At 40.6% G+C, this 11,667-nt stretch overlaps 1 protein-coding gene across 2 annotated transcripts; it reads left to right on the forward strand.

Moving 5' to 3' along the window:
- Positions 1-886: 886 nt before the first annotated feature.
- LOC149833767 (auxin response factor 5-like) lies at positions 887-11,225 on the forward strand. Of its 2 annotated transcripts, XM_090009846.1 has the most exons (14): positions 887-1,067; positions 1,221-1,333; positions 3,504-3,602; positions 3,761-3,817; positions 5,860-6,015; positions 6,129-6,213; positions 6,529-6,619; positions 7,330-7,494; positions 7,821-7,943; positions 8,055-8,130; positions 8,232-8,367; positions 8,649-10,543; positions 10,630-10,820; positions 10,962-11,225. In XM_090009846.1, the coding sequence occupies exons 1-14, from the start codon at positions 1,037-1,039 to the stop codon at positions 11,095-11,097; spliced, it is 3,354 nt and encodes a 1,117-aa protein (XP_089865972.1). In that variant the 5' UTR covers positions 887-1,036; the 3' UTR covers positions 11,098-11,225. The 2 variants fall into 2 exon arrangements, with proteins under 2 accessions (XP_089865972.1, XP_089865971.1); XM_090009845.1 differs by lacking the exon at positions 887-1,067 and having other exon boundaries at positions 1,076-1,333.
- The last annotated feature ends 442 nt before the right edge of the window (positions 11,226-11,667 follow it).

Consider the following 11,667-nt stretch of genomic DNA (forward strand, 5'->3'; position numbering starts at 1 on the left):
GTTCGACTCTTACCGAATATGTGAGTGTCTTTTAACTGGTAAGCTCGGTAAGGGTTTGGGTGTCAGTGACTCCACTGAGGGTTTAACTCATTAAGTGATCTGGTTCTCATCTAGGTTCCTTGTCATAAAAAATAAACTCCGGTTCTTACATTTTCCTTGCGGGCTTTTATAATTCATGTTTGAAAAGAGCCGAATCGTTCTAAAATCAGTCAGCTAATTGACACTTAAAATGAGGGCACCCGGTTGAATCGTAATAACCGAAAATGTTGGCGGCTTTCTGAAATATATGATAAATTAGGCATTTTTTTTAAATCATTAAAATATAAAACAAATGAGAGTAGTAGAAGAAGAAGAAGAAGGAGGGGGAGATGTAGTCGGGCTGGTAAACGAGCCGAGCTGCTTGTGATTCGGCTCATCATGAATTCGCAAGCCGAGCCGCGAGCAACTCGACAGAGTGCTCGTATAGAGTATATATATATATATATAGAAGAAAGCATAAAATATATATAAAAAATGAATTATATATATATTATGCGTAAATAACATGAATGTTTTTACATGAGCCAGCTCGTGTTTCTCGTCTCATTCAGGGACGAGCTCGGCTAAACACGAACACGAGTAGAGCCACGAGCTCTGCACCCTCTCTTTCCCCTCCTTGTAGTCGGCTACTAAAAAGCCACCCCACTCTTCTCCCTCCCACACCCCCCTCCCTCATTCCGGCGAAATTTCCAGCCACACACACCATTGTCCTGCCAACCTCCCGCGAAGCCCCTCCTCCGAAAAAACGACTAGTCTTCGGAGCTGTGTACCGTATCTCATTGGAAACACCCATCCGGCACCGCGGGAGATATCTTCCCAACGAAGCCCTCCGGCCGCGTGTTCCCCCAGGGGAACGGCCGGCGGAAAATTTAGCCCGAGCGGTTTTCTCCTAAGGTTTGCCTTTCTCTCCGGCCTCGAATTCGCTCTCTTCCGGCAGAAAATGCGACGGAGCCCTTGCGATTAACATTGGGAGAGACGTCGCTGCGAAGTCCGTACGATGAAGGCTCCGACTAGCGTTGCAGTTGAAGGTGAGAGAGAGAGAGCGTGACTTTTCATACTGCTTTTTCCCTTTGTTTCCCCGTCGCCGGAGATGCAGAGCCGGCCGGGAACTGGCGATCCGGTGGGCGGCATCACCGGCGATCGGGCGAACGGGATGCTGACACGTGTCTCCTTGCGAGCAGGGGAGCGGAAGGGCATCAACCCGGAGCTATGGCACACGTGCGCCGGCCCCCTCGTGTCGCTGCCGCCGGCGGGAAGCCTCGTCGTCTACTTCCCCCAGGGCCACAGCGAGCAGGTGAGAGAGACAACTTGAATTTACGCAAGCGCCCCTCTCTTTCTCTCTAAATGGCCTCCACGTCCCCTCCCTCACCTCCATTGGCCGTCGTCTCTTGCTCTCTTGCCGCTGTTAATCACTCTCTGTTTAGTCTCTAATTGCTCCGTTTTACTTCCTTTTAATCGTAATTAACGATTCTGGGGTTGGTTTTTCTGGCATTAATCAAGCTGGGTTAATTTTTAGAAATGGTAATTGACGAAGTCTCGGATGGGTTTTTGGGCATTAATTTTTTTGTACGACTGAATGTTGATTAAGAAAACGATTTGGGAAGTGATAACGCTTTCTTGCTGGCTTTCGGTCATGGAGAATGATCTTAATGGACCCATCTTTTCCAGTAAAGACTAATTTGTTCCTGAGACGATTTACGACGTCTTAAGCATAAAAGTTGTACTTGTATCTGTCATTTGTTGCGGAAATTCTATTTTAACAGTGAAAAATAGTCCACAAAAATCTCCTTCGCGGGAAAATCTTGGTGAGGACGAGGGAATATCCTGATAAATTCAAAAGCTTGTTTTTGGGGAAAATGTCGAGAAAATATCTATCAAAATAAATGTGAAAAATATTATTAATACATTAAAAAGAGTTTTCTTTTTCTCGCATTGATGTCGTGATAGAACGTGATATTTTCAAATAATAGGCGTTATTTTTTTAAATAGTCCCTTTCCCGTGATTATATCGGCATTTGAAAATATCTTGATGTTTGATGCTTTGGGGATTGGTTTCTGATTTTTTTTTGCGGTTGACGAAATTGCCCCTGGTGTGGTTTTATTTTGGGAGTGGCCGAGTGGGGATGGCTGTTTGTGGAATTTTCTCGATCGATCTTTGCCCTTTTGGGGATTGGTTTGTGGTTAGTTCGTTACGAGCTTCATGGACCACGGTGGTCTCCTTTGGTCAAGGAAAGGGAAGCCCCAGGAAGAAGACGAAAGTGCGCCATGCCCTTTCCGTAAATGACCAAAGTGCCCCCTATCCCCAGCTTCGGCACCATTGGGTGGTGGTGCTGGATCATTTGGTGGTGAATTTAGTTCAAGGTGTCCTTGGGAATGATGTCTGAATCATATCATATGTTACAAACTATGTCACAAAGCTACGGGTACCACCGGACAGATGATGCCCATATATGATGTGCAAATTCCAATGTTTTTTTGGACACGAGGACAATTTTTTTAAATTTTTTTAGTTAATAAATTTTTTGATATTTTAATGCATAAAATGCATTTTTAGTAAATTATTATTTTAAATAATTAAAATACTAAAAATACTAAAATAATAAATGAATGAAAAAAAGAGAGTTTATTACACTGATAGAGCTCGTTTCTGGCCAAACCCTTTAGTTATACACTGCCGGTCCCAAGCCCGGATAAAGGAGGAGGGTTGCGGTAGGCCTGTGACAGCCAGCATAAAAACTTAGTCATACCCTATTGTTGGGCTGCCAAGAGATATCATATTCAAAAAATGAGTCTAGCTGAGATGCGTATGCTGAGATGGATGTGTGGAAATACAATAAAAGATAAGATTCGGAACGAGAAGATACGTAAGAAGGTAGGCGTTGCACCCATTGAAAATAAGATGAGAGAGAATCGTTTACGGTGGCCAGTTAGAAGGATGGAGAAATGGGAAAATATATTAGTTAAAAGAGGTCGGGGTAGGCCTAGGAAGACATGGATGGAGGTGATAGGAAAGGATATGAATGCTTTGAACCTCACCGAGGACATGGCATTGGATAGAAATGATTGGAGGAGAAGGATTCATGTGGAAGACCCAAAATGATTTTCTTTTTTGGTTCATATCGCCGACCCCAATTGTTTTGGGATAAAGGCGTAGTTGTTGTTGTTGTTGTACTAAAAATACTAAAATAATATCCGTACGTGTCAGTGTCTGTGTCTGGTCGTGTCACTAGGGATATGCCACTAAAACGACATGACCCTGTCACATAGGTTGCCAAAAACAGTTTTGAACAGTTAGTTAGGGTACGTAACGTGCAAAAAGGAGATTTAGTGTTTGAATCTCATTGTTCCCACATCGATAAACCCAATGTGTTTTTTAGGAAGAATGAACAATTAAGACCATGTAATCCCATTATTTCTGTAGATTCTACTCGAAGTTCATGAGATATCCTTTTTGTAATTTTCAGGTTGCAGCTTCCATGCACAAAGGCAGCGAGGCCCAGATACCAAACTACCCGAACCTACCATCAAAGTTGATTTGCCTGCTGCATAATGTGACACTGCATGTATGGCGTTGTGTTTAATTATGTGCATTACATTCAAATTGTTTCCTGTTTTTTTTTCAGGCTTATGGTCTCAAAATGTTGGTTAATTTCTAATGGAATTGGTTTCAGAATGTGTTCTAAAAAATTGCCTTTCTATTGTTGCATTAATTTTTTACCAGGCTGATGCAGAGACGGATGAAGTTTATGCGCAGATGACTCTGCAGCCTGTCAATACAGTGAGTACATGCAAGTATACTGGTTTTGAATGCAGCCATAGCAAGTGGTTGATGTTGTTTGCCTTGGTCACTCATTTGATTAATTCTACACGTTACCTAGGTAGTATTCCAGTTACTAGAAATGTGCTGGTGCTCTGTACCAAGCAAACAAAGCAGGGGGGGGGGGAGAAGAAAGAGAGAGAGAGGTTTTTTTTTTATAAGGAGTGAATCAAGAGTTTTTAATGGCATTGTCAATTAGAAAGAGAGGGAGAGACAAAGAGAGTTTTATATATGGTAATTCAAGAGTTTTAAAAAATTACAAGATGGCATGTAGAGTATGACTTGTTTTTTAAAACTATATGAAGAAGGGTAAACAAATTTTTAATGACATTGTCAAAAAACACGGCAAGGATGTCAATTTTAAAAAAGTAATGAAACATCTAATTTTTGACACCTACTACCCTTCTGCTTTTATAATATTTAGGATATGGCATGTTCTATGATTGTGCTGCTGCATGAATACCATAAATGACTTGTAAGCTGATTAGCAAGATTTGTCAACTATTGGGCATATAATGTGCTTGTCTATGGTACACAATAATTTTTTTGTCTACATGGTATATGCGTATAACTGTTGATCATGCTTAACACCTTAACCAACTGTTGCTTTAGCGTCATTAACCCAATATTTAAAAGTGGACAGGTCAACCAATGACTAGACCAAGTTAACACACACATATATATCATTTAGATTGGTCAGATTTAAGAAAAAAACAAAAGAACCTATGAAAATTTCAGTTCACACTCCAGTTCTCATATTTCTAACTGCATTGAAAGGTAGCATTTTCCATTGTTAAAGGAACTTCGGTACCAGAACAATGGTGTCTCCGATTATAGCTCATTTGGGATGTAAAATATATCTCTTCTCACCATCCCCATCATGTATGAGACAAATGTATGCATTTAGATTAGGGTTATATATATATATATATATATATATATATATATATCACTGTCACTGATATCGCCGATATTTTGAATATATCGTGATATTATCAGCAATTTCAAGCTTGCCGATAATATTAGGAATATATCGTGATATTTTCACAACATCGACAAATAAAAAATATCGCGATAATATCATGATATTTTTTAGTTTTTCTTTTCAAGTTTGCATTTCCTCTTTTTTTGTTTCTTTTATATTTTAAAACCTTTAAAACATGTTTCTTTATATTTCTGAAAGAAAAATAATACAAAACTTATTATATACATATATATATATATCACTGTCACTGATATCGCCGATATTTTGAATATATCACTAGCGGGACCCGCGCCGGGGGGAGCCCCCGGACCCCCCTTCCTACAAGGGAAAAAACAATAAATCAGGCTCCACAATCATCTTTGGGGACAACCATATAAGATAAAAAAATGGTAAAAAGTAAGTTGGGCATAAATGTCATGGACCTCATACATAAACACTATACATGATATATATATATTACATTTTTGCCCCTGCTGCACCCCCGCACCCGGGTTTTTTGGAAGTGCCGAATCCCCGCACCCACACCCGCACCCGTGCCCGCACCCGCACCCGCACCCATGTGACATAGGTTTCTTTATATTTTTGAAAGAAAAATAATACAAAACTTATTATTTTCTTTGGTTTTTTGTTGTTATTTATATTTTTTTCAATTCTTAAAACTCCCGAGATATTCCCAAGATTTATCAACTTTTGAAAATCTCTCTGAGAAATACCTTCGCCAAGAAATTACCTTTAACGATACACGTGACTGTGATATATATATATATATATATATATATATATATATATATATATATATATATATATATATATATTGGCTACCTTCGTGGGTTCCAAACCACCTAGTTGAAACTCATAGGTGGTGGTGTCATCTCATCATTGTCTCACAATGAACTGAAGCTCATCTACTTCATTTACAGTATTTCATGTTTTTCATTTTTATATGTTATGTCAAGAAATGTAGAGTTTCCTTCTTGTGCTCACCCTGATGCTTGTTGCCTTGTCCTTTTTTATCTAGTATGACAAGGAGGCACTGTTGGCATCTGATCTGGCACTCAGGCAAACTAAACCACAACCAGAGTTCTTCTGTAAGACTTTGACAGCAAGTGATACAAGCACTCATGGTGGTTTTTCTATTCCACGTCGTGCAGCAGAGAAGATGTTTCCTCCTCTAGTAAGTGCATTTTAGGCCAACAATTTATTGATTTGCTGATTAATGTACTTTTCTAGTTTATTTACGTGGTTAATACATTTTCTAGCTTAATGTATATTTTTCTTATGCACTAGGATTACACAATGCAACCACCTGCTCAAGAGCTGGTGGCCAGAGATTTACATGGCAATGCATGGAAGTTTTGCCACATCTATAGAGGTAATCTTTGTTTTTTGTTCTTCCAGAAATTTTCTATTGTAATGATCTGACTTGAATATTTAGGATTTTTGTTGTAGCCAAACCACAATGATGTGATGCAACCTAGTGCTGACTTGAATTATCAATCAAACTCTAGGAAAACTGGGGCAGATTGATCGTCTCATCAGATTAGCCCTTAAACCTTGGAAACATAGTGATCAAGTTGTCTAGTTTATGGTTCATCATTGACCTGTATCTTTGAGAATGTAATTGTAGTTTCCTACCATGATGCAAAACTAACAGTTTTTTTCCTTTTTCTTTTTTGGTTTGCTACAGGTCAACCAAAACGACATCTTTTAACAACAGGTTGGAGTTTGTTTGTGAGTGGCAAGAGGCTCTTCGCTGGTGACTCTGTTCTGTTCTTGCGGTATGGTACACCCACTAATTGAATGAACTGTGCTAAAAATACTTGGCCATATATATCCTAATGTATTGGTGAAAACATGCACTCTATCTTATTATTAGAAAAGGGTAAGTAGAATAATTTGAATGACACTAATATATAGGAGACAATTATTATGAGAATAATTGGCAGACTATTGTGCAATACTTTCTGGATATATATCATTGATCTTGATTCGTACTTGACCCATTCTTTTTCCTTTTTTCAGCCTTCCAAGTTTTGTCAAAGAATACCAATCAGAGACTGTTCCAATATGTTGAATCACAAAATTCTTGTCATATAAATGACTGAATTAGACTTCCAACCTCTGTGGATTGTAATTCTAGATATTTAGTTCTATGTATGCCTTTACCTCATCCCTATGTTCCTAGAAATAAGGGAAACATTAGTTTTCATTCAGCCTTCCAAAACAGCTTTCTGGAGATCATATAAAACACTGATTTATTGACTTCAACCAATCGTTTGTGATGTGTTGGACTTTGTTGCACCAGTCTCTTAACTGTTGCATGATTGCAGCTAGCATCTGCTCATGAAACTATTGAGTTGCACCTTGATTTACTGAAATCAAAGTCTTTTCAACTCCATAAAAAGCTGATGTTTCATCATCTTGATACCAGTTGTTTGGGCTTTCATAATTATTGCAATAAAAAATTCACTTTTGTGGTTGTGAGCAGGGATGAGAAGTCACAGCTTCTCTTGGGAATAAGGAGGGCGAACAGGCAAGCCACAAATATATCTTCATCAGTTGTGTCGAGTGACAGCATGCATATTGGCATTCTTGCTGCAGCAGCTCATGCTGCTGCAAATAATAGCCCCTTCACCGTCTTTTACAATCCAAGGTCAGTTGAAATAAATGCTTTATCAAAATTCCATTTTTTCTGTGGATGTACGGATAGCAGCCATACTTTTGTTGACTTATCATTGCCATCCAAAAGAGATTCTTGTAACATTTTGTCCTGCAATTAACCCAATCGAAGTGGTTGCATGTCAAGAGAAATATAAACGTGAACTGAAACACTACTCACTTTTTGATATGTATGCCCATCTATTGTGATTTTATTTCTTTATCTTTTCCAAATGGTTGCAGCTTTGTTAAATGTTTTTCATGAGTTTAAGTGTGCATCTATTTGAAGCTAGGTCCTGAACTCTTGTTTCATGCTTATAGAGCAAGCCCTTCAGAATTTGTTATTCCGCTGGCCAAGTATAACAAGGCAGTCTACAGTAATCAAATATCTCTTGGAATGCGCTTCCGAATAATGTTTGAAACTGAGGATGCTGGGACTCGGAGGTACTCATGTTGTTACTCCTATACTACTGAACTATTTCACTTTTATAATATGACCTTGTAAATCACTTATGATATTCAGGTAGAATATGATCTATGTACTTTGTTGTGCAGATGTATGGGTACCATTACAGGCATCAGTGATATAGACCCTATCAGGTGGAAAAACTCGCAGTGGAGAAACTTGCAGGTTAACTCGTGATAGGCGTTACTTGTTATGGACCTTTGGTATTTTTCAGTTGCTTTATTACTATTTCCAGTTATTTGACTAACATTTATTTAATTATTCAGGTTGGCTGGGATGAGTCGGCTGCAGGTGAAAGGCGTAACCGGGTTTCAATTTGGGAAATTGAACCTGTGGCTGCTCCTTTCTTCATCTGCCCTCCATTCTTTGGATCAAAGCGACCTAGACAACCAGGGATGCCAGGTATGCCATGAAGCCTTAACCATACTACATGTTTTGGATGTGATTCCATGAGTTACATGGGTATGAAAATGAGGTCTGTTGGGACCTCAAGTCGGGCTCTTTTATGTTTGAGGGCTAGCTGCCAATGGGCACTGACAGTTTAGGCCCAGTCTTTTGGTGGTTTTCATGAATTAGTGCAAAAGTTTCCATGCATGGTTGTCATCATTACAAACAAGGGGAGGTATCGTAGTAGATCTGAAAATAGGATCTCTAACCAAAACACTGTAGGGCTGCTTTTGCAGATGATGAGTCAGATATGGAGAGCCTTCTCAAGAGGACTATGCCATGGCTTAGTGATGAAATTTGCATGAAGGATTCTCAAACTCAGAGCTCTATAATCCCTGGCCTAAGCCTGGTTCAGTGGATGACCATGCAACAGAATCCCCAGCTAGTAACTATGGCAGTTCAGCAGGACTACCTACGGCCATTAGCATCACCTGTATCACCTGCACTACACAGCCTTGGAAATACCACGGATTTGTCAAGACAGTTGGGCTTGCAGTCTCAGATATTGCAACAGAATAATTTCCAGTTCAATGCTTCAAGGCCGCAGCAGCCACAACAGATTGATCAATTGCAGAAGCTGCCACCCACAATAGGTCAGATTGTATCAGTAGATCATCCTCAACAGCAACAGCAGCAACCACAGCAGCAACAGCAGATCGATGAAATTAATCAACAACAGCAACAACCACAGCAGAAGCAGCAATGCTTAACAAACCAAACTCTCCTGCAAAATCCAATCCAAGCACAACTTTTACAGCCTCAAGTCCTTGGCTCAAATTGCCTACAGAAGCAGCAACAATTGCTTCCACAGGGCCACCAGGGCATACCTAGTCTTCTCCAAAGCCAGCAGCAACAACGAGAAGCTCAACACCAAGTCAGTGCTCAAAACCAACAACAAAACGGGATCCCAGTTCAGACCAGCATTTTTCAGCAGCAGGCACCAATCCACCAGACATCGCAACAACCGCAGCAGCTGCAGCAGTCTGAACAACAAATTCAGTTGCACATGTTGCAGAAAATTCAGCAGCAGCAACAACAATCCCTCTTGTCACGGTCTGCTATGATACAGTCTCAATCAACCCAGCTGCATGAGCAGCATAGGCAGTTGCTGTTGGAAACACCACAACAGCTATCACAGACACAACCAATGCCTCAAAAGCAAACACAGCACGTGGTGCAAATGCAAGAGCAGCAGGAGGTAGGAAAAATTTTACATACAGGGGTTCAACTTTCTCAAACTCTGCAGCACCAGCGGCAGCAGAAACTTCAACAGCAAACAAGCCTGGCGGCAGGCATACCTGCACTGGTCCTGACACCAGCATCTAATTTCATCTCAACATCTGCTTACAGTTTAGTGGCGAATGGAACACCATCTGTGGTCACGGAGGACGTGCCATATTGCTCTACATCACCTTCCACCAGCAATGTTCCTTTGGTTAATCAGTCAGCCATCACCAAGAACGGTAGGAGCAATGGTTTGGTGGAGGAGATGGGCCAGTCTGTTGCTACCGTTCTGAATCACAGTGTTTTGGATGCTATGGCAAGTGGAAGCAACTTGGCCAAAGTACTGCCGAAAATTGCAGTCAAGCCATTAGTGCCTATCACCAAGCTCCAAAACCAAACTCCTCCACAGACATACCTAAGTCCCGCACAGATAGATTATCTAGACACATCATCGTCTGGAACTTCTGCCTGCATTTCTCAGACAGATGTGGCTCTTCAGCAAAATTTTGCGCCATCTCCCTACAACCCATCATCCTTGATGTTCAGAGACACTTCTCAAGACGGAGAACTGCAGACTGATCCTCAAAACAATGTCCTGTTTGGAGTTAACATTGATAGCCAATTAGGCAGCATCCCACTGACACCTGATCCATTGCTCACAAGAAGCTTGGATTCTGGAAAGGACTTCCAAAACCAGTTTTCAACAGGAAGCATCCTTAACAACTGTGGTAATCCCAAGGACATTCAACCTGAATTGTCATCTTCCATAGTTTCCCAGTCATATGGTGTTCCGTCAATGGCTTTTAACTCCAGAGTTTCTGTGGATTCAAGTATCAATGATAGCAACTTCCTGAACAGAGGTTCATGGATGCAACCACAATATCAGAGAATGCGAACATTCACAAAGGTTCGATGCTCAAAGTCTTGTGTCTTCTTGTTTGTGCATTCCTTGCTTTGAGCTGGATAATGACTAGATGATTTCTTCTTGTGAAGGTATACAAGTGTGGTGCTGTGGGCAGATCCATAGATGTTACCCGCTACAAAGGATATGAGGAGCTCCAGCGTGATCTCTCTCGCATGTTTGGAATAGAGGGCCAGCTTGAGGATCCTCAGAGGATAGGTTGGAAACTTGTCTATGTAGATCATGAAAATGATGTCCTACTTCTTGGTGATGATCCTTGGGAGTAAGTCTAATGCTTCTTTCAGCTACCTTTCCATGTGTTTCCACGTCTTTGACGTGCTCTCAACATAAGTTGGGTTCTCTGATTCACTAAGAGTAGTTTTCCGTCGCCAACTGGAACTAATATGCTTATTGTATGCGACAGGGAATTTGTGAACTGTGTCCGATGTATCAGGATACTGTCACCTACAGAAGTTCGGCAGATGAGTTTGGAAGGAGATATGACAAATAACATCTTGCAGAATCAGGCCTGCAGTAGTTCAGATGGTGGGCATGCATAGAGGGGCCAACTGTGACCAGAACTGGGTTAACCTATCATTTGACCACTGAATGCGTGGTGGCCAAATTTGTAAAATATGGACCAAAAGAAATCATCCATACACGTAAAACTGGGGGCACCTGCAAGCATAAAGACCATGGTATCTGGCTCTTGCAGCTTCTAAAATCTCTTTCCACCATTATATATGGATGGCAGTTTATCATTTTCTCGGAGTACCGCTACTAGATGAATTACGCCTCGCCTTGTGTGGAGAAGAAGATTCAATTTGGTGCTCCTCAATTGTGCCAAGCCACTGAAGCAATTATGGAGCCTTCATTTCCAGATTGAAACCAGATTCGGTAGCTGAATATAAGTCTGTTCAGATATGGTGCTTTTAAGATTATCCCTTTTCCCTCACCCGAAATTTTTTCTCCTCCAAGGAAAAAGCCCTTTTTAGAAACTTGTGCTGAAAGGGTTCCGAATGTAAAAAAGCAATGTAGCTTATTTTTTCCCTCTTGTTGGTGTAAACAGCTCTAGACCAAGATAATACTTTTCAGAATGATCGTGAGGGATGCTGGAGAGAGAGAGAGAG

This window comes from Nuphar pumila, chromosome 6 (assembly GCF_984573655.1).
Source record: "Nuphar pumila chromosome 6, dmNupPumi1.hap1.1, whole genome shotgun sequence".
NCBI lineage: Eukaryota > Viridiplantae > Streptophyta > Magnoliopsida > Nymphaeales > Nymphaeaceae > Nuphar > Nuphar pumila.

What these genes read in the sequence shown, in the direction of transcription:
- LOC149833767 (XM_090009845.1), top strand. Translation starts at nt 1,130, where the DNA reads ATGCAGAGCCGGCCGGGAACTGGCGATCCGGTGGGCGGCATCACCGGC. An exon ending in CCCAGGGCCACAGCGAGCAG is followed by an intron (nt 1,334 to 3,503) that starts GTGAGAGAGACA and finishes TGTAATTTTCAG; the next exon opens with GTTGCAGCTTCCATGCACAA. An exon ending in ACCGTCTTTTACAATCCAAG is followed by an intron (nt 7,495 to 7,820) that starts GTCAGTTGAAAT and finishes TCATGCTTATAG; the next exon opens with AGCAAGCCCTTCAGAATTTG.